Here is a 20,186-nt window from a genome sequence, read left to right on the forward strand (position 1 = left end):
GAAAGAAGGAGGAAGATAAATCTTGTTGTGTCCTCTGATGTGGTGGCTCAACAGAGTGTGATGAGAGGAAACCGCCTGTGTGGTCCACTCCACTTAGGCCATGCCACTTGTGGAGGTCTCAAAGCGTAAAGCCCTTTAGCACAGCAAAGCACGGTAATAGCAACAAGAGAACGACACGGAAGCAACGTGTCGATATTTTAAGTAAATTTTTTTCTATTTTTCAGTTCTTAACTTTATATCTTGTTCGTATTTTAACTGTGATCCTCATAAACGTGTTATTGTTAGTTTCAATGTTAGGTTAGTAACACTTGGTCCGTGCTCTCTCCATTTGCCCGAGTGAACAGTGGGTTTAATTTTTTTCCCACTGCTGGCTCAACAACTTTAAGAAACTAAAACGGCACCACAGTGTTGCGTTGCTCGTCCTCTCCCTGCTGGCATGTCACCGCCACCGCGGTTGTGTTCCCCCGCTTGTGCCTGTGTGTGTGTGTGTGCAGGCTGACGAAGCTGCGCGTGCTGGAGCTGCGAGAGAACCACCTGCGCACGCTGCCTCGGTGAGCGACGCTCTTTTTCTCGAAACGTCCTCTCTGCAAAAACGCTCGACTCCCCCGTCGTTTTTTTGTTGTTGTTTTCCCCACCCCCCCCATCTCCCTCAACGAGCCCCACATTAATCCGCGGCGTTTGTATCCCGATCGGCCGGCGTTATGAGCATCGGCGCCAGGGTCTCTGACGTCAGCGCGCGAGAGAGAGAGAGGGAGCCGCTCCTGCGATGAATCGATCGGTCTAGCCGGCTGCGTACGAGTTTACAGTGAAGACGATTATGATGATGATGTTTTCTGCTGCTTATGTTGCTGCTGCTGTCGCTGCGTATGATGATGATGATGACCCTGCGCGATCCAGCTCGCACAGCGTGTGGGGAGCGGGAGCGTAGACATGCTGCATCTCAGTTTCAGTCGTTAAGCACATCGGGGATGCTGCCCGTGGGGTAATGGTCAGCAGCGCACTGGACTCGCAATACAGAGGTCGCCGCTCAGATTCCAGCTCCCGACGTGGCAGTTGAAACAACGGTGCAAGTTTCTTAAATCCCTCCCCCCACCACCCTGCTACCTCTGTCTACCCAGCAGTGTGAATGGCTTCACCATAGTCCATAGTCAGGTCGTGTGTCGTGAGGTTAAGTGTGGCTACTCCCTCCTCTTCCAAGACATCTGGCTGGTGGGGAAGAGCAGGCCAAAAATCCCTTCCCAAGGGGGCTCTCTCTCGATCTCGCTCGAGTGGGGGAGGGCCCTTCCTCGAGCGGTGGCGTGAGCGAGACAATTGCAGGGGCTGCACTTGTACCTTTGTCCTCCTCTAAAACGCGTCGGGGGAAATGAGTCATCCCTTCGTGGGCTGACACGCGCGTTCGCGAGCGATCCCAGTCGCTCGCTTCCCCGACGAGGTCAGGAGTGATGCTTTTGATTCTCTTCTCTGTTGACATGTCGGGCGCTTGAAGTATTACGGGGGGGGGGGGGGGGGGGGGTGCGCGTGAAGCGACGGCAGGCGCGCAATTTAAATGATTAATTAACGAGGCAGGCGGAGGATGTCGACGACGCGTTTCTCATGCGAGGCGTCTTTTTCATCTCGACCTGCGGGGGGGGGACTGGAGGGGTGGGGGGCAAGGGGGATATTTGTCAAACAAGAAAGCTTAAGAGCGGTCGCTATCAAAGCATCGCTGTCGCACTCCCGGCCTCGTCCCGTCTCCGTAGCTAATTGACGCGGAACCTGGCTACGTGTGCCCACTGCAGTCTCTCAGCATCCCAGAAAAATATTGGGTTGGTCATAATCCCGATAAAGAGAGTTCAACAGCATTGGTTCAAGCAGGCCTGACAGCCTGATGAGACACTGAACGTGAAAAAAACGGTCCAGAGTTCGCTTGCGTTCGAACCGATAACTCCTGATTTGATACACTCCAAGAAGGCCGTGCGCCTGATGGGATGAGTGTAAAACATATTTTGGTTGTTAGGAGGAGGAGGCAGCGGCATGTTGTTGTCTGCCTATTTCTCTTGTTACTTATATTCTCCACAAAGGACGCAAATGATTACTTTCCATGAAGCCCCGGTCATTACAACCCAACCCAGATTGCAAATTATTTGCAATGCGGGTTGGGTTTGTATTGCGGTTAGGGTGGGGGGGGAGGTGGTGAATCATGACCTGTGTGTGTGGTCCATGGGGTTTCCCCACACGATATCCATGCAAAAGAAGGCGGGAGGGGTGTTAAGGTTATCCTTTGCCCCCACACATTTATTCAGGTTCATTGCTGGTCACATCTCTTTTCCTCATCCATCCACACTTTATTTATTTCAAACCATCAAAGCACAAACCCTTGTCTGCTGCGAGCGCTGGCCGTAACGGAGCTGCCGTCGCGAGCAATCTTAGAGGGATTCGACGCTGGCAAACTCTGAACCGGCTTCGACATACGATGTCTCATCAACAGTTCCAGGCTCGCTTGAAGCAACGCTGAACTGCCCGATGTTTGTTTTGTAGGCGAGAACGCTTTGCGTTCGACGTGGGTCCCAGTTCGACGCACAATTTTACGATGTGTAACACAATAATCACGAGCGTCGTTGTGGAGGATTATAAATAAGCAGAGAGGTGTGTGGAACGGCACAATTAAACACCGCCATCTGTAAATCTGCATTCTCTCTTTAAGCCTTGTGCGAGCGAGCGTGCACACCCTTATTTGTTTGGCCTTAAAGTGGCACCTAGCCTGGCACAAGCGCCCTGGTGACGGCGGTTGTTGTTATTTGTTTGCGTGTTTACGTTTCCAATTACTTTGTTGCTGTGCACACAGCTTAGCCTGATTGCCTCATTAACGGCCAGTTCCTCATTTAGGTTTAATTGCTCCCGCACTACAAAGCACGGTTGTGTAACCAGATTACGCTTCCGCCATGGTCTATTATAAATAGCCATGATGAAGCCAGGTGACGGGGGGGGGGTGTTCAGGGGACGGCGCTACCGAAGGCCGGCTACTGCAGAGAGCCCCGATTCGAATCGGAGTTTTTTTGGTTGGTTTCGTCAGCGTCGGCGGACTCCGTGGTCGGTAATTTTCCGTACGCACTAGCATCTTCGCCGCCACAGAAAATGTAACGCGGGGAGGTGGGGCTCTCTGGCGGCCGTGGCTTTGTGGGTCATATCCGGGTTCAGCCGCCCGCGATTAAAGCCGGTTCTCTCGGGTGGAAAGTCGCGGGTCTCTTGACTCGCTCATCAGTGACTGCTCAAAGGAAAATATCTCTTTTCGAAATAAGAGATATTTATTCGTCTGTGAAGTCGTTAATTTTACTGGATATGATCAAATACCTGTTTGAGAGAAGTAAATGTTTATTTTACTGCAGTGTTGTTAGCGTTGTTTTCTCGCAGGGGCGAGTAGAAATTGGCAGCACCTCTGGTGCGTGGAAGCGAACTCCGGAGTCATTTTGTGATTTCTCCTCGTGCGAGCCATTGTCTAACACACGGGAAGTGATGCACTTGGGACTGGAAGACCTAATTTTATTGGCGCATCTGTTCATGCAAATAGGACAATCAGAATAAAACTGGGAATAAAAAGAGACCAAATAAATGCATGGGTCAGGGGAAGCAACTCGCAATTGGAAGGTTGAGAATTCACATCCCAATCGGGTAATTGATTAGGCCTATCATCCCTACAGGTATCACGTTGCGGCGAAGGCAACAATCATTTTCTGATGGGTAAACTTAAACCCGCCATAGGAATGTGGAATTTCCACCACGAGTCTTGCTGCCTTTTCCAAGCACATATCTTGATTGCCTCATTAAGCAGATGTCAAAGTGTTTACGTTTGCAGGAATGTATATTCTCGTGCAATTTGTACATCTTTGCTATATCTATACATTTTATTTCTTACCTTTTTTCCTTAACTCTTCTCTATCTTACTCTGATATAATTTTATTGTATTTTTGTTGATGATGTAACTTGCTGACCCGCCCCTACCTGACCTCTGTGATAATGAGCTTCATCGCTCGTAAGATTCCTCCACTATAAAGAAATATTATGATTCCGCGTTTTTTTATGGCTGTCACTAGCAGGTTAAAACCACCAGCAGAACTTAGTGGCATGTTCTTTAATCTATGCCCAGCCGCTGTTCCTCTAATATGAAGTGTTATCGGGGTCAAAGGTTATAGGGCAGGGAGGGGTGAACAGTCATCATTAACTCGTTAAAACGTTTAGTATTTGTGCCATTCCTTTAGCACGAGGCCTTAGCCGAGGGTCCCGTGTTTCCTAGATGAGCATCGTGTGCAGTAGCTTCACAGCAGGGGGGCAATGCTGCTGTGTGGCTTCATGCGTCGAGGTAAATTCGCGAGTAATTTTCAACCTTGGCAAAAATGTTGACGGTGACACCTGCACACCCCCCACATGGCTTCCGCTTTTTCGGACAACCTCGCGCGAAAAACCGGAGGACGCGGAGAAAAAAATCCACGTGACCACGGGAGAACGTGCAAACTCCAAACATACAGCAGGCGTCAGGGTCTGGATCGAACTCACGACCTCCTGCAAATCAGGCGAGGGAGTTAACGTCTCGCCACCGTGGCGCCCTAGACGCACTGTACCGCGCACTTCCCACGGCGTTGTCGTGAGTTGCAATCCGACTCGCGGCCTGCACGCTTCTGCGCGCCGATCCCCCGCCGATGCCGGCACGAGCCGTTCCGTGCCCCCTCGCCGCCTTCACGGTCCACCTGCCCCTGCTTTGTGTTGACATTCCTCTTTTGAATATTTGCGTTGGCGTCGGTTTGGAAACGGCTTTGTAAGGAATGGGGGGGGGCGGTGGGTTGGGGGGGGGGGGTGACGAGGTTGAGGGTAGCCGGGGGCGAGCGATGGAGGAGATGGAGCGAGAGGGCGGTGCTCCTGTTTCACGTTGTTGCCACGTTGCCTCTCCCCGGCCGGGAGCACGTTAATAATGCAACGACGGCCGCTTTGGTTAAGATCGGGCAAGAGCCCTCGTCATCGTCGAGAGCGGGAGTCTCGTGTTCACGGGAGATCCTCGTGTCAACGCGTTATAAACGGGTCTCTGGAGCGGCAAGTGAAGACGCAGGCATCACCGTCGTGAGCTGCGATCCACACACCGCTACGTGCCCTACCAAGCCATTGCCATCTCTCACTCTCTCCTGATGAGGCTCCATCTCTGTGGCAGCCGATACCTCTGTGGTGTTCCACCACCCCCACCCCCTTCTTTTTTGGCTACCAGGTCCTCCTTGGTCTCGACCCCCCAGCCAAAGTCTTCCACACTGATGCCCCCCCCCCCCCCACGGGTCACTCTTGGCAACTGAGACTCATCGCTGGTCTCTTAAGAGTCCTCGCCTGGTTAAACAAAATCCACTTGAACTTCTCGAGACCACGTCCTGCCCAAACCTACTTTTCTTAGCCGCCCATACGACGTCTTGCGTATGTTCTCCAATCCATGCGTTGCCCTCCGCTATCTCTCGTGTAATGAAGCTACTCCCAGGTAATGCCCTCTGAGCTATATAGCTCTTTACAGAAGCCACCTGGCCACACAAATGATAGCTCAACGAATTGGCTCATCACGTGCAATTTCACAGCAGCCAACTACTCTAAACGCATGTTTGGTTCTAAATCTGGAGGGAAAAAACTAGAGGACCCGGAATAAAACTCCACGCTACCACGGGGAGAGAGAGACCACGCAAACTCCAAATATACAGGCGCCCGGGTCAGGATCGAACCCACGTCCGTCCTCCTGTATACCAGGCGGGGTAATTAACATGCCGCCAGCGCGCGGGTCTCCCCACGCTTCTATGTGGCACTCGTGAGCATTTGGTCCGTTTTTCCTCACCGGCCTTCGTCTTTCCGACCCACCTGCCACGGCAGATAATACGCGGCGATAAAAACGCTCTCTTTTCGTTCCTGTGCGTGGGGGGGGGGGGGGGTACGTTGCTCGTTCCTGAAACGCAATGCACGAAAACGCAAATCGCGTTCAGCGACGACGGCTCGGTTGAGGCACCGTGCCACGTCGTTGCCGCCCCGACAAACACAAAGCCGCGTCTTCACGATCGTTGGCTTTTTGAATCGCAGGGTTTGCGGGAGGTCGGGTTTCAAACGGCCGCTACTGTAGATCAAAAGGCAGTTTGATCCGTCGGGTGATGTCCCCAAACACATTCATACATTTCTCTCTTATGCTTGAGATATTTTTTCAGTTTTTTTTTCCCTTTTACCCGCTTGCCTTGTGTTGCGTGTCCCTCATGCTGCTCTACGTGTCTGCGTCACGAGGTGAATGCAGTTCCATTGTGGATGCCGACATTGTCTTGGTGGGCACCACCTTATGTTGGAGAACAGCTCCCGGAAGAAGCTGTAATAGAACTACTTCTGAGTTTCTCTTTAATAGGCCTCTCCTGTGTACACTGTGGACACAACTTAGGTCAGATGAGACTCATGCCGGTCTCTCGAGTTCTCACCTGTTTTTTTTTTAAATTAAACATTGACCCTTTGTGTCCTGCAAAGAGTGTTCATGAATGACAACAAAAGTTGAATTTAATCACCTACCACCTACAATTCATTTTACATTGTATATTTGTCATGCAGTCAGAGGACGGTACGTAGAAGGATATATCACAAAACTACTGAAGAGATCCTTTCAAATTGCCCTTTTATTCACACCAGAGGGGACCTTTCCGACATCGGCCGTTCCAGAGAAATGTTTGTCGCACAGGAGTCAAACCAATATTCTCATTAATTCTCAATGCTTCGATGTAGGCAAAGTAAATGGAAAACCAAACATAATGTCACGTTCGTTAAAATATGGTCACATCGTGGCCGAGCTGAGGCCATCCACTCCGCTACACTTGAGAACCCGGTCTAATCACGGGTCACGGCATCTCCGATCCGAACTTGGAATCCCAGTGGCACCAGCGATGCGCACATCATGACTCTGTGGTGCTAGCCCCCCCCCCCCGCCCGCTCACCCCCCCCCCCCTGCCCCACCCCCCTCACCACCCCAGACGCTCGCAACTTTCTGTCTCTCATTCCAGGAAATGTGTCTCTGTCTCGTCTGGCTTGTGATAATATATATTTTTTTTAAATACGCGTGAATAGCTACGGTGGTGGCAATGATGATGTGCACAATGCAGCCTCGGGCAACACCTTTGTAGTAAAAAAAAAAAGAAAAGCCGAGCTAGGCAGTTGTCGAACCACGCGACAATTTCACTCCGAAACCAACACGTGACAATTTTCGGCAGGCGCAACAAAAGCCGCGACTACGGCGAGCCTTCGGTCACGCGGCAGGGCTGGTGCGGGCTGCCAAATATCCTCGTGCGCGGTTCATGGGGACTTCAGCCGGATTAGGCATCTCGCCTGAAGGATGGCACGCTCCTTCTCCCGTCAGCTGATAACGCGAGCCGGCGTGACACTCGGGGGTTGGGGGGGGTGGGGACTTGTTTCAAACCCGCCACCACCCAACACAGCCAATTAGTAAGGTTTATCACGTAAACAACGTGCCAGTTTGTTACGAGTACAGCACACCAGTGTGTTGGGAGAGCAAATCCACAACATTTACAATCTGAGTACGAAGTTTCGCCGGTAATTACAACCAGCGTCATCAGGCGAACAGCCAGATTTGTGGAGGGATCGCGTCGACCTGTGCCGGCAGCGGCGAAGAAGGCGGTTTTACTCGATAGGCGCGTAGCGATTCGTCCTACCTGTGGCTCGGATGAATCTTCACGATTCGTGGGTCGCGATAACTCTGCTCGAATCGATACATTTTTCTGTCGAATTATTTACTCGCTCCTTTGTATTCTTTCTCGTCTGTTCCATCTCGTTCATACGGTTGGTTCTGTTCACTCCCATGAGTTTAAATGCAACATTGGCCTAACATTTGGGGGTCAAAGTTAGATAAAGTAATTAAGTTTTTTGCTCTTTTATTTGCATCACATTTGACGTGGTCTCGATTCATGCTCTTTGTTTTTTTCGGTAAAGTCACGTTGGTAAGAATTTTTTTTTTTATAAATTAAATCACGACGTTTCGGGCGCAACAGCGTTCGCTAAGTTGTCCCCACCTGAAGAAGGATGCTTGTGATGCGCCCGAAACGTCGTGATTTAAAAAAAAAAAATTTTTACCAACGTGACTTTACCGAAAAAACCAAAGAGTATGAATCTTTGCAGTCACGAAAACTTCAAATCTAGAATGAATGTGGTCTCGATTGTATCGTCTAGTTTTCTACGTTGACTCCACAATCGATTGTCACACGCTTTAATTTAGCGCGTGCATCATAAGCATGTGAATGAATTTCAATCGATGAATCATTGCACCGTTACACGCACGGTAATTAACGCCGAAGTTGCCTTGGATTGATTTGCTGCAAGATTTCATTGGACACTTGGGATTTTTGTTTTTAAGTGTGGGGTAATTGAAACGGGTTTTGCAGATTCTATTTTCTTTTTAATGAAAACGAACGAGCAAAATATCTCGGGGTCTGTTTGTTCCACTCGGCTGACTCACGTCCCGCTCGCCGGTGATGTTACGAGGCCGCCGGTTGGGAGCCTGCCACCTCGGGAGTGAGTCACCGGTGCCAATCATTTGTTCCCTTGACACGGCAATCATCGGCGAGCCCCGCGGAGGTGTGATTATTTATAAACCCTCTGCCAGTGCGGTGACAGGGTGGTCGCTCGGGGTGGGGGGGGCGGGGGTCGGAGCCAGCTGGGCTGGTAGCGTTGAAGGCCGGGGTCGGAACCTATAGGTTGCAGCCCTGCCCGTGATTAAACTGTGTGTAAGCGAGATTGATGGTCTCTTCCCGGTCACCGATGACGATGCAAAAACCATCGCATTAAATTTGGATTTGCGCTTACTTTGGCTAAGTTCCAGCTTGAAAAAAAAACATAATGCAAAGTTGGTTTAACTGTCACGCAAAGGAAGACCTCTCTATAGCAGCGCGCGTGTGTGGACATTGCGACTGCTGGCGGGTGGATCTCAGAATTAGTTTTGTAGTATCTCCTTCTGTCGGCTGTTCTCCGACACACAGGGTGATGTGCACTGCTGTACGAGAGCTCCAAGTGGACGCTTTATTCCAGGACGTGACTCCCGCAGTCCAACTGGAAGACGTTTTAGAGAGAGATCAAATGAAGTTTACTTTCAGCGAGGCATTAAAAGTCGAAATTGTGTTCCGAGCTCACTGCCTCATAAAACTCCAAGGCGTTTGAGCGAAACGTCGCGTTGCGTTGATGTTGAACTCGGACGTAAAGAGTCTCAAGCCACCAGGGTGGGGAAGGAGCTGTATCGGTCAATTTCATCGAAACACTGGCCACGTGTAAACAATATCGATGTAAACGTGGTAATCTTGTCGGGTGGTGGATGGTTCATGGCAAGACATTCTGCATAAAAACTACCACTCCGCCGAACCCAAAAACAAATGTTGATTGAACGACAGAGTTGATAATGCCATCGAGATATTACGACAAAATCGAGGTCCACGTCTCGCACACTCACAGCCCATCCCCTCCTAATAATCCCGCATTACTAATCCATCATGTGCCGCTTTGGAGACGGCCGTGATTTGAAAACACGCGCAGGAAATAATGAATCCCCGCACGCACTCTCACGCACTATACTTGGTTACCCAGGAAAGCCGCGCACTGTGTTCCCAAAACTCTCTTCGAGGATGGTCCTGCCACGTTTTGGATTATTTGGCCAACACCAATGACGTGGCACGTTTCTCGCTATGGGAAGAACCCACAGAACCCACAGAAAAAACCCCGTGCAGAACTGGGGTGAAGCGTTCAATTTCCACGCAGAAATGCGCCCGAGTCAGGAATCGAACCCAGGTCCCGAATCGCCGCGAGGCACGAGCGTCACTGCTGTGTGCCACACTGCCGCGTAAAAGTTTCGCCAATTAATTAAATGCCTTGACATCGCCTCGTAGCCGTCGGGCCTTCATGTAACATTAACCCTCGAGTCGTTTTAATGCGTTTCGCTTTCAACGTCTCGCGGACCGCCGCTAATTGCCATCGTGTCGCCAGGTTGACAATTGATAGGGGCGCGGGCATTTCTTCGTGGACGTGCGACGCACAGCCATGAAGAAATGTGAAATCCAACAGATGGTACTGGCTCACACTTGTGCACAACACCACGTCATCCCATATTCCACTAAACTACCAACCTAGCACGGAGTCGATTACCAAATTTTATTTTCCATGGTCATGATGCTCCATCGACCCCCCCCCCCCCCCCCCTGTTTCAACGTACACGCAAACAGGAGGGCAGTGGAAACGCATCTTCGGCCTGGTCTTTATTACTCCTCCTCCAACCACCAGCCTCCGTTTTAAGTCAAGTGCTTTATTGTTGCAGTAAATTTGTGGTGGTGGTGGAAGGTGGTTGATGGTGTTACGATCCGGAAGGTTGCGAGTTCAAATCCTAACTTGGGGGGGGGGGGGGGGGAGGATGAATTCACTCAGTCCATAATTGCTCCGAGGTCGATGAAATGAGTGCCACTGCGAGCGGAAGTCAAAGGTGTTTTTCCTGCGGTAAGACTTGCCACCATCATAGGAATGTGGAATTTCAACCACTGGCCTCCAGTGCTGTAAACGTGGAGGTGCGCATCAGTTTTCGAGAGAACTGGATGTAGATCTCAGACACTGCAACTTGCGCTCACGGTACACTTTCAACATGCATCCTGGTGGTGCGTCAGGGTGGATGTTATTGAACGAATCGATCGATTCGATGCGTCGTTTCAGGCCTCTGCACACCGTCGCGCGCCAGTTGCTAGCGTGACGGTGTGTTTCTCGCTACTACGCGTCGAGCGGCTGCAGCCCGCAGGACCCTAGTTTAATCGCGACCGTAACAATGCCATCCGTACCCGGTATAAGCGTCGTGCGTAGAAAGCTCTTAAGCAGTCGCCGAGCGCCTCTCCCCTGCCACCCATCTCTCCTAGGATCCTCTACCCCGGGACCCGCTTGTTCTCCGAGCGAGCTAACGTATCCTAAACGTCGATTCGATGCGACGCCTCTGCCCTCGTTGACGCTCGCCCCCTCTGCCCCCCCTCTCCTTCTCCGTGCCGTTGTTGCTGCTCGATCGCAGGTCCATGAGCGAGTTGGGTCAGCTGGAGAGGCTGGACTTGGGCAGCAATGAGATCTCCGAGTGGGTGAGTCTGGCGAGCCCCACGCTCGCGCCTTGTTTGAGTTGGTATCCTCTCATCCCCGAGCGCAAACGAGGCGCTCCCAGCCCCTGCTCCGCATGCCCTCTAGGCTACTCGTCACGTGGCCCGCTCAAACCTGTGTGGGATTTGGAAGATCTTTTCCTTCCCCCACGACTCCAATTAGCACGCTTGGTTACTTACGGCGCGAAAGATTAAGGGGTGGGGGGGTAGTCCCGGTGGTGGTTGTTGTAGCTTCGTCCGGTGCACGGTGAAACGTGTGTGCCCTTTCCTGCACCGTCTCTCTCTCTCTCTCCGAGAGAGGTGGCTTCCTTGTTCACGTCGTCCACGTCCTGACCGGTCGTTAACGATCCTCGCAAACGGTGCGCGCGTGAAAACAACACCAAATTATCTGCGGGGGGGGGGGGGGGGTTTGTTTCGTTTGATTCACGGACGTTGGCCGTAACGTTTTGCCGCCCACAATTTGCAATCGCAATGAACTTCATTCACAGAGCGGCGGAGACCAAGCGGGGGGGGGGGGGGAAACACCGCCTCTGCGAAAAATGCCATTAGAGTAAATTGTTTTCCACAAACACAAAGGGCCCGGGCATCCTTTGGCAGGTGAGCGATAGCCGTTTTAACCTTGGAGGGATCGTAACGGCGCTGCCGAGTTAACCGAGGCATGCTTCACCCCGTCGGCGTCGGTGGGGTAGGGGGCTGGGTGGGTGGGGGGGCGATTTGACCCCTCTACCCTCAAAATGACTCTCTTCACCCTTGAACTTGACCGACCAAGGCCCCCCCCCCCCCCCGCAATTCCCCGAGCCGGTGGATGACTCGCCCTGAAATCGACACCGCCGCACCGTTTTTGGCTGCCGGTGCGAAAAGAATCGCAGAAACGCAGGCAGGGCCAGGTGTGTGGGTGCTGGCTTGGCTTGTAGCGATTTGTCAATGAATGTATTCATGTCCTCACCATACACACGTGTGCCTGTGTGTGTGTGTCCTGCCTGCACGTGTTTGTCTTTTTATCTGTCTCTTATGTTTGTGGGTGTGTGCATGCGTATCTTTGTGCCTGCGTATCCTACACGTGCCTGTTCGTCTGAGCGCGCCTCTAACTGCACGCGTTTCGTAACCATGTCGGCTCGTCTCCTGTACCTTTCCGTACGCGCGTGTCATGAGCGCGTGCACGCGCACCCTCGTCTCACCGCGTGTGCGTGTGTCCGCGCATCTCTCCGCACGTGTCTGTGCGTCTGCGTATGCAGCCTTCCGTGCTGGAGCACATGGTTGCCCTGAAGGAGCTGTGGATGGATGGGAACCAGCTGCAAGCTCTGCCGCCGGTCAGTCGCTCTCTTGGGAGTTGAAGCCACGGACGAATACGTCTCTCCCGATGGCGTATAAATACTCAAACGACAGGCCCCCGTCGGATGGCTGGGTGGTCGGGCGATTTACAGGCCGCGCGTCTGCATGGGTTCAAGATCGGGTTAGATAGATAGATGGATCTTTGGAGGCCAGGCATCTCGTTTATATCGACTTGCACAGAGACCTGTACGTAGACTTGTGTCGAGACTTCTTTTGAGTTGCGTAGAGACGCCGCGTACTTGCCTAGAGACGCGCAGGTTTACACGGGAGACCACACGGAGAGCTTTTTAATGTTTACACCGAGACCCTTAGACTTGCACAGAGACGCCATCGACTTACGCAGAGAGACGCTGTAGACTTACGCAGAAACCTACAGTGTCAACTAAACGTGGAAAACACCATGAAAAAATGTACAACGCAACTAAATATAAATATTCAATTAAACGTAATGATTATTTAACATTACGTATGAAAAAAAACAGTTCTGGTTAAAAGCCAAACCAAACACCCATCGCCTGCCAAAGACTTTCCTTAAACGCAACGAAGAACAACAGCACACCGTGTCCCTCATTCGGTCGAACGACTTAAAACGTCTCCGTGACCTTGTCCCCAAGGGTTTGGCAATTGTTGTGCTTAGCCTTGTTGGCCCCATTAGGACAATCGATATCAATTCCTCGGCGGCTGCCTTCGGGGGCAGCAAGCCTGCGCCCCGTTTGAGCTGAACAAGCGAGTCGTTGCTTCTCTGGCCAAACCGATTGCTCGCACCTCGGAGGACGAAGCCAAAGGTGCAGCCCCGCAATTGCTCGCTCGTATACGTGTTCCCCCCCCCCCCGCTGGTGGAAGGGGGCCTCCGCTAGAGGGAGCTCCAATTCTTCGCGCTCGCCCCCCCAAACCCTCCGTTGTCTTTGACGAGGTGGGGCGTACCCCGCCATGCCTTACCCCACCACACGCGGAATTGCAGACCGACGGACCGACTGTGGTGATCCCCCATTGGCACACACTGCCGGGTGGACGGAGGCAGCAGGGGCGGCGGGGGGGGGCGGGTACGAGGAGGTTTAAGAAACTTGTTTAGGCTGCTGCCGCCACCAGGAGATGGGAAGCAACCGGTGGCCTCTGGGTCGCGAGTCCAGTGTGCTCACCGTCACACGGAGGCAGCTCCCTAGGTTGTACATAACACTTGCATAAAGAGATGAGTATATATAAGCAACGTTTTGGGCAAGGGCCCTTTTAAGTTTAGGACAAAATTCTGTTATGGGTCTATATGTGAGTGGAAGGGTCTCTGTTATAAGTCTATGAGTGTCTGTGTAAGTCTATTTGGCATCCATAAGTCTAGTTCTTTGGACAAGTCGACAGAAGATATCTGCTATGAAGAAGGGGCCAATGCTCAAAAATGTATTCTGAGATGTATTTATTTCCTCTTCGAGGCAGGCCTGTTGACGGATATGTTGACTTAGTTATTTGTGCTTGTGGACTATTGCCAACGCAGCATCGCACGAAAATATTTACAAAGTTGATTAACGAGCCGAGTGCAATAACAAGAGGCCCTGTCACGTGCTTTTCCTCTTTACGGGTTTTCGTTGTTGTTGTTGGTGTCATTGTGTTTCTTTTTAGGCAGTTGGACACGCGACGGTTTGGCCGCGTTTCCGTTGAATTATTGAGCGTGTGCGTTACCCCCCCGCACGTGCGATTCCTCCGCCTCAGGGCCTGGGGAATTTGAAGCGGCTGAGCTACTTAGACGCCTCAAAGAACCAGGTGGAGACCATGGACCCCGGCGTGGCGGGCTGCGAAACCCTCGAGGACCTGCACCTGTCGTCTAACCTGCTCTGCCAGCTGCCCGACGAAATCGGTGCGTCACTGCCGGCTCGTCGCTCTGTTTGTGTTCGTTTTGACGTGGTCGTTTGTGGTTTTATTTTAAAATGAGAAATGAATAAAAATGCAAACCGAAGCTACGGCCTTGCAAATTCGTTTCTGACGCCACTGCTGAAGCGAGGGCCTCCACTAGAGGGAGCTCTAAAGTGCTCCCCCAATCTGGAGGGCATTTATTTTTTGACCCCTTCTACGCTGGCCCAACCGCACACGGACCTGCCTGCCGATTGACTAAATTGTTGCTGGTCGGACAAGAGACGGCGGTGGGGGGGGGATTTAGGAAAACGGCGTCCATTGTTTTAACTGCTGTGCCGGGATATCTCGATTGTGATACCGGTATAGGTGAACAACGGTTGGGGTGAATTCCGGTGAGATTGTGTCGTGATTTAAGATGCCGGAGAATGCTCGTCGGCTGGCAGCGAATGATGAATCGGTTGCCAAGTTTGTTATTGTATTGTTTTTAAACATTAATTTTAACCGGCTGTGGTGTCGCAAGTCGTTACACGTGGACTATATAAGCATTTAAGTTGAGCGGTCCAGATTAAGTTCCTTTAAAAACCAACACAAATTTCAGACCACTTTGTTTACTTTATTTCTGCTTTCAATGTTTGAAATAAACTTGGAGGGGGAGCTGAGGTGGGGGGGCAGAAAGCAAAAAAAAAATCCCTTAAAACGTAAGTCAGCCCTCACGGCGGTTTGTTATTATTTAATGAGCCACATCTGTTCAAGAGATTAGCCTCGCTTATCTCCCCACCGGGATGAGGTTTATCTCCACCTGCTGCACCCTGTGTGGACAGGAGAGTATAACTACCAGCACGTTACGGAAGTTACAACTACGCAACGTGCTGTTCTATAATCTGAAATCGCATCAATTTTATAATTTTTTAACTTCACGTTTGGAAGGGATCGCCTCCAGAGGCATCGTAACAAAGGGCAAGACTTAAAAAATCGTAATGAGGCTGCGTCGTTTCCTGTGGCAGTTTGCTGCGGGTGTGACATGATTTCAAGAATAGATCCACCGTACAAGTCTTTTTTTGGGTTAGATCGCGTTTATATATAAATGCGTCGTTAAATCCACCACCACCCGACACGGCCATTTAGTAAGGTTTGTGACGTCAACAGAACGTGCCAATTCGTTACTAGTACAGCACTAACCGGTGTGTTGGAGAGCCAAGCCACAACATTTACAATCTGAGTACGACGTTTCACCAGTAGTTACAACTAGCTAGTTGTAATTACTGGTGAAACGTCGTACTCAGATCGTAAATGTTGTGGCTTTGCTCTCCAACACACCGGTTAGTGCTGTACTAGTAACGAATTGGCATGTTTTCTTTACGTGACAACCCTTTCTAATTGACTCTCGGGTGGTGGCGGGTTTAACGACACTTATATTTTTACGTGATCTAACCCAAAAAACCCTGTATTATGGATGATATTGGTCGCGAAAAGCCGACGTGTTCAAGAAAAGATGATGAAACAAATGACTGATCCTCGAATCAACTCGTCACAATCTGGAATCGTGACGACTTGTTGGGTAGCTATTGGTGTCAAATGGTCGCTCGCTTTGCATTGTGACGTTCCGGATAACGCGACGGTAACGCAACTGGCTTGACGAGAGCGTTGTGTGTGCGGTCGCGCTTTATCGCCGCTCACGCCGCGACGTCTCCGTGTGCTCCCCCGCGTGTCTCTGTGGCCGCAATGTGCCCCCAGGCTGCCTCAAGAGCCTGACGACGCTCAAAGTGGACGACAATCAGCTGTCGCTGCTGCCCGAAGCCCTCGGAGAGTGAGTACCGTTGTCCAGTTGCTCGTTGCCCCTTTAAAATCGCCGTGCAATACGACCGAATCGCCCGGGATATGCGATCTTGTCAGATCCTGGAAGTTAAGCAGAGTTCGAGTCTGCGTTGCGCTTGAATGTGCGACAGCCCTCCATAAAGCCGACGTTGAAGGCTGCCGCAGGGCTGCATTGTGGGCAGGAGCGAAGGGGCAGGGCATCAAAATCCATTGTTTGACCAACGTGGTGAAGTATTGCCATATAACGGGCACGGACTCTTCTTTGGCTGCCGATCCATCAGCAGCCTCGTCCGTGTGGGTTGATGACGCTCGCCCACCCTCCTCCGCCTTCACGCCCCGCGTGTATCTCATTCCGCCCCCCACCCCCGCCGCCACCACCGCCACCACCCCCCGCGTCTGCTGTGCTCAGCCTGGACAGCCTGGAGGAGCTGGACTGCAGCGGGAATCAGCTGGAGCTGTTTCCGGCCGGCATCGGTCGTCTCGCCAACCTGCGCACGCTCACCGCCGACGAAAACCACTTCTCTTCCCTGCCCCCCGAGGTGACGATGCCGTCCCTGTCTCCCCCCCCACCTCTCTCTTTCTTATCACGGTGCTCGCCCCCCAACGCCCCCCAGGTCTGAGGTCTTGGCGACCTTGTCCTTGCTGTGAACCTTGCCCTCCCTGTGGTGGCTTTGCCTCTTTTCTAGGTTGCCGCTTTCTCCGTAGCCGTCGCCCTTTCAGGGGCCGGAATCTTTCTGTGGCTTTGTCTTGTCGTTTTGCTTTCACTCTCCGTCCGCACTCGCGTGCCGTCTGAGGTCTTGCTCGGCAAGCAACGAGATTCGGAGACTGACGTTTCTAGCGACGCGCACATCGAATCGCGCGTGCGAGAATCCACGCACTTCCGAGCAATGCCAATTCAATTTAAATTACGTGCCGTTGTTACGTTTGGACCAAATGAGGTGGACAAAACAGTGCGCATGCGAAACAATACGAATGAGTGTCGAAATTAGAAAAATAAGAGTCAAATTGTGTCACCCCCAGTCGTAACGATCGTGGGGGTGTGGCGAGTGGTTACATGCCCTCCCTGTGGCCCTGATCCTCTCTGTGCAAACGCTGTTGCAGTCTGCTTTGCCAAGCGTGAAAGTTAAGATTTCCATAATAATTGACAGTGAATATTCTAGGGATTTGGAATGTTCTGTTTCTTTAAAGGGGTTTAAAAATAAATTTGCTGACAAAAAAAATAGGAACATACTCTGCAGGATTTTGGAGTCTTTTATCGTAGTGGAATGTGAATGTTTTTACTACGCTCAACAAAACGGAAAGGGAGGAATTTGTAAAGAGATTGGAGGAAGCAACTGTGAAATGTAATCAACGTTTATCAGACATACAAAGAATAAAAATGAAAATGTCATTTATTCATCCAGAAAAGCCTCACCTAGTCTCCAGACTCTTTCAAGAGGAATCCCTGCTTGCAACATTGCGATATTTGGCCATTCTAGATTTGAAGTTTTCGTGACTGCAAGGATCCATACTCTTTGATTTTTTTCGGTAAAGTCACGTAGATGAAATTTTTTAAATTATAATAAAATGAAAATAACTAAATTAAATAACGACGTTTCGGAGGCAACACAAGCTTCCGTCATCAGGTGGAACAGCCACAGCAAAATTGCTGTAGTGAGTAGAGAGAGCTATATTTGTCCAGTTCCAATTCAGTGAGGCTCCTTTTGCGTTTGGGTAAGAATAAACGTCTACCCAGAGGAAACCCACCACACGTACAAACGGATAACGTGAACAACTCCTCACAGATGGGTTTGTAACAAACTTGCCGCACTGCCGCCTTCATGCAGTAATTTCTCGATGGAAACACCTTCGCCTGGTGTGTAGGAGGTCGGAGGTTCGATCCCGCCCCTGACGCTTCTATATATGGAGTTTGCATGTCTCTCTCCCGGTGGTCGCGTGGATTTTTCTCCAGGTCCTCCGGTTTTTTCCTCCACATTTATGAACATTCGTTTAGATCATTTGGTTGCTATAAATTTCCACACGATAAACCACTTGGTTGAGCTATCGTTTGTGGCCAGGCCACTTCTGAACAAGAGCCTTACCTGGTAAAATTCAAAATACTTATACCTGCGTGCGTCTGTCCTAATTAATAGGTGCTCACGAATGACACCCAAGGCCTTGATGGTAGGACACTGTTATGACAGATCTTGGAGGTTGCTTGTCTACTGCTCAGTGACTGGCTGGAACAGGGTGCAAAGCGTTGGCAGTGAGCTGTGGTGGTGGCATCATCGTGTTTTGACCACGTTGGCCATCATTCCATCTGGAACTCTCTCCCACTGCACACACGCAGCATGCAATCACCTTCAAGGCTCACCTCTGCAATATCTCACACGTCCAGGGCCTAACCTGGGCATTATCGCCCCTTTAGTCCATCACCCATTCAAGCCCCCTCCTGTTCAGTCTCTCACTTGTTCAGGCCCTCACCTGTTCAGTCTCTCACCTGTTCAGGCTCTCACCTGTTCAGTCTCTCACCTGTTCAGTCTCTCACCTGTTCAGGCCCCCTCCTGTTCAGTCTCTCACCTGTTCAGGCTCTCACCTGTTCAGGCTCTCACCTGTTCATCTCTCACCTGTTCATCTCTCACCTGTTCAGGCTCTCACCTGTTCAGTCTCTCACCTGTTCAGGCTCTCACCTGTTCAGTCTCTCACTTGTTCAGGCTCTCACCTGTTCAGGCTTTCACCTGTTCAGGCTCTCACCTGTTCAGTCTCTCACTTGTTCAGGCTCTCACCTGTTCATTCTCTCACCTGTTCAGGCTCTCACCTGTTCAGGCTCTCACCTGTTCAGTCTCTCACTTGTTCAGGCTCTCACCTGTTCATTCTCTCACCTGTTCAGGCTCTCACCTGTTCAGGCTCTCACCTGTTCAGTCTCTCACCTGTTCAGGCCCCCTCCTGTTCAGTCTCTCACCTGTTCAGTCTCTCACCTGTTCAGTCTCTCACCTGTTCAGACACTTACCTGTTAATTCTCTCACCTGTTCAGTCTCTCACCTGTTCAGGCCCTCACCCATTCAGGCCCCCTCCTGTTCAGTCTCTCACCTGTTCAGGCTCTCACCTGTTCAGGCTCTCACCTGTTCAGGCTCTCACTTGTTCAGTCTCTCACTTGTTCAGTCTCTCACTTGTTCAGGCTCTCACCTGTTCAGGCTCTCACCTGTTCAGGCTCTCACCTGTTCAGGCTCTCACCTGTTCAGGCTCTCACCTGTTCAGGCTACATAAAATGGACTTTGAGCTCTGGCTCGATGCCTCCGAGTTCTCGATTGAACATTGCATCCATTTTACGATATATGCACGCATTCCGAATGTTGCTTACTGTCATTATTATTATTATCTTGAACAGTTTGTAATGCAACACACGGTGGTGGTGGTGGGGGGGGTCTTTTCTATTTGCCTGTCCGGCACAGATCGGGAACTGCAAGAACGTGACGGTGCTGTCCCTGCGCTGCAACAGACTCGAGGTGCTTCCCTCGGAGATGGGCGACATGACTCACCTCCGAGTCCTCAACGTCAGCGACAACCGGTGTGTGTGTGTGCGCGTGTGTGTTTGCATATGTGTGGGGGGGAGCGGTGGCGCAGTGGTTAGAGCCCTGCGCGACGAGCCCAGCGACCCAAGTTCGATTCCTGCTCACGGCCACCAACACCGAATACGATTATCTGAACTGGTCCTCGACCCATATTCGTCAGGCTTGGCTCTGCCCCGAGTGATCCTGCTCAAAGCCACGCCTAACTTTAAATCTCAATACATCGGTCAGCAACACCAGCTCTGAGCACGATCCCGGCCACGCTCAGAATTTGCATTCGCCGAGCGTGAGCCGAGCCACGGCTGAGCCCGCTTGCGTGTTTTTGAACGGAACTGAGCGGCTCAAAGCCTTAGCTGAGCCCCCAGTGTCAAGGAAGGCCGTGCTGTGACTAATAAATAATGTGGCCCTTAAAATATATACCATAAAGATGATGGGGTGTGGTTCATTTTACGGCATGTTCAGTTCCCGGACAGGCCAAACTGGTTTTATGTTGGCGTCACTTGACCCA

At 51.3% G+C, this 20,186-nt stretch overlaps 1 protein-coding gene across 2 annotated transcripts in view; it reads left to right on the forward strand.

The window, feature by feature from the left end:
* The window catches only part of ERBIN (erbb2 interacting protein), a 119,001-nt gene that overhangs the window by 68,632 nt on the left and 30,183 nt on the right, over positions 1-20,186 (forward strand). For both annotated transcript variants that reach the window (XM_078605525.1, XM_078605526.1), the window contains exons 7-13: positions 495-551; positions 11,063-11,126; positions 12,377-12,451; positions 14,175-14,319; positions 16,050-16,122; positions 16,540-16,669; positions 19,562-19,677. In XM_078605525.1, the coding sequence (XP_078461651.1) occupies positions 495-551; positions 11,063-11,126; positions 12,377-12,451; positions 14,175-14,319; positions 16,050-16,122; positions 16,540-16,669; positions 19,562-19,677 (660 nt within the window). The remainder of the gene's footprint in view (positions 1-494; positions 552-11,062; positions 11,127-12,376; positions 12,452-14,174; positions 14,320-16,049; positions 16,123-16,539; positions 16,670-19,561; positions 19,678-20,186) is intronic.

The sequence above is a fragment of the Lampetra planeri genome, chromosome 24, assembly GCF_965212315.1.
Source record: "Lampetra planeri chromosome 24, kcLamPlan1.2.h2, whole genome shotgun sequence".
In the NCBI taxonomy this organism is placed as follows: Eukaryota; Metazoa; Chordata; class Hyperoartia; order Petromyzontiformes; family Petromyzontidae; genus Lampetra; species Lampetra planeri.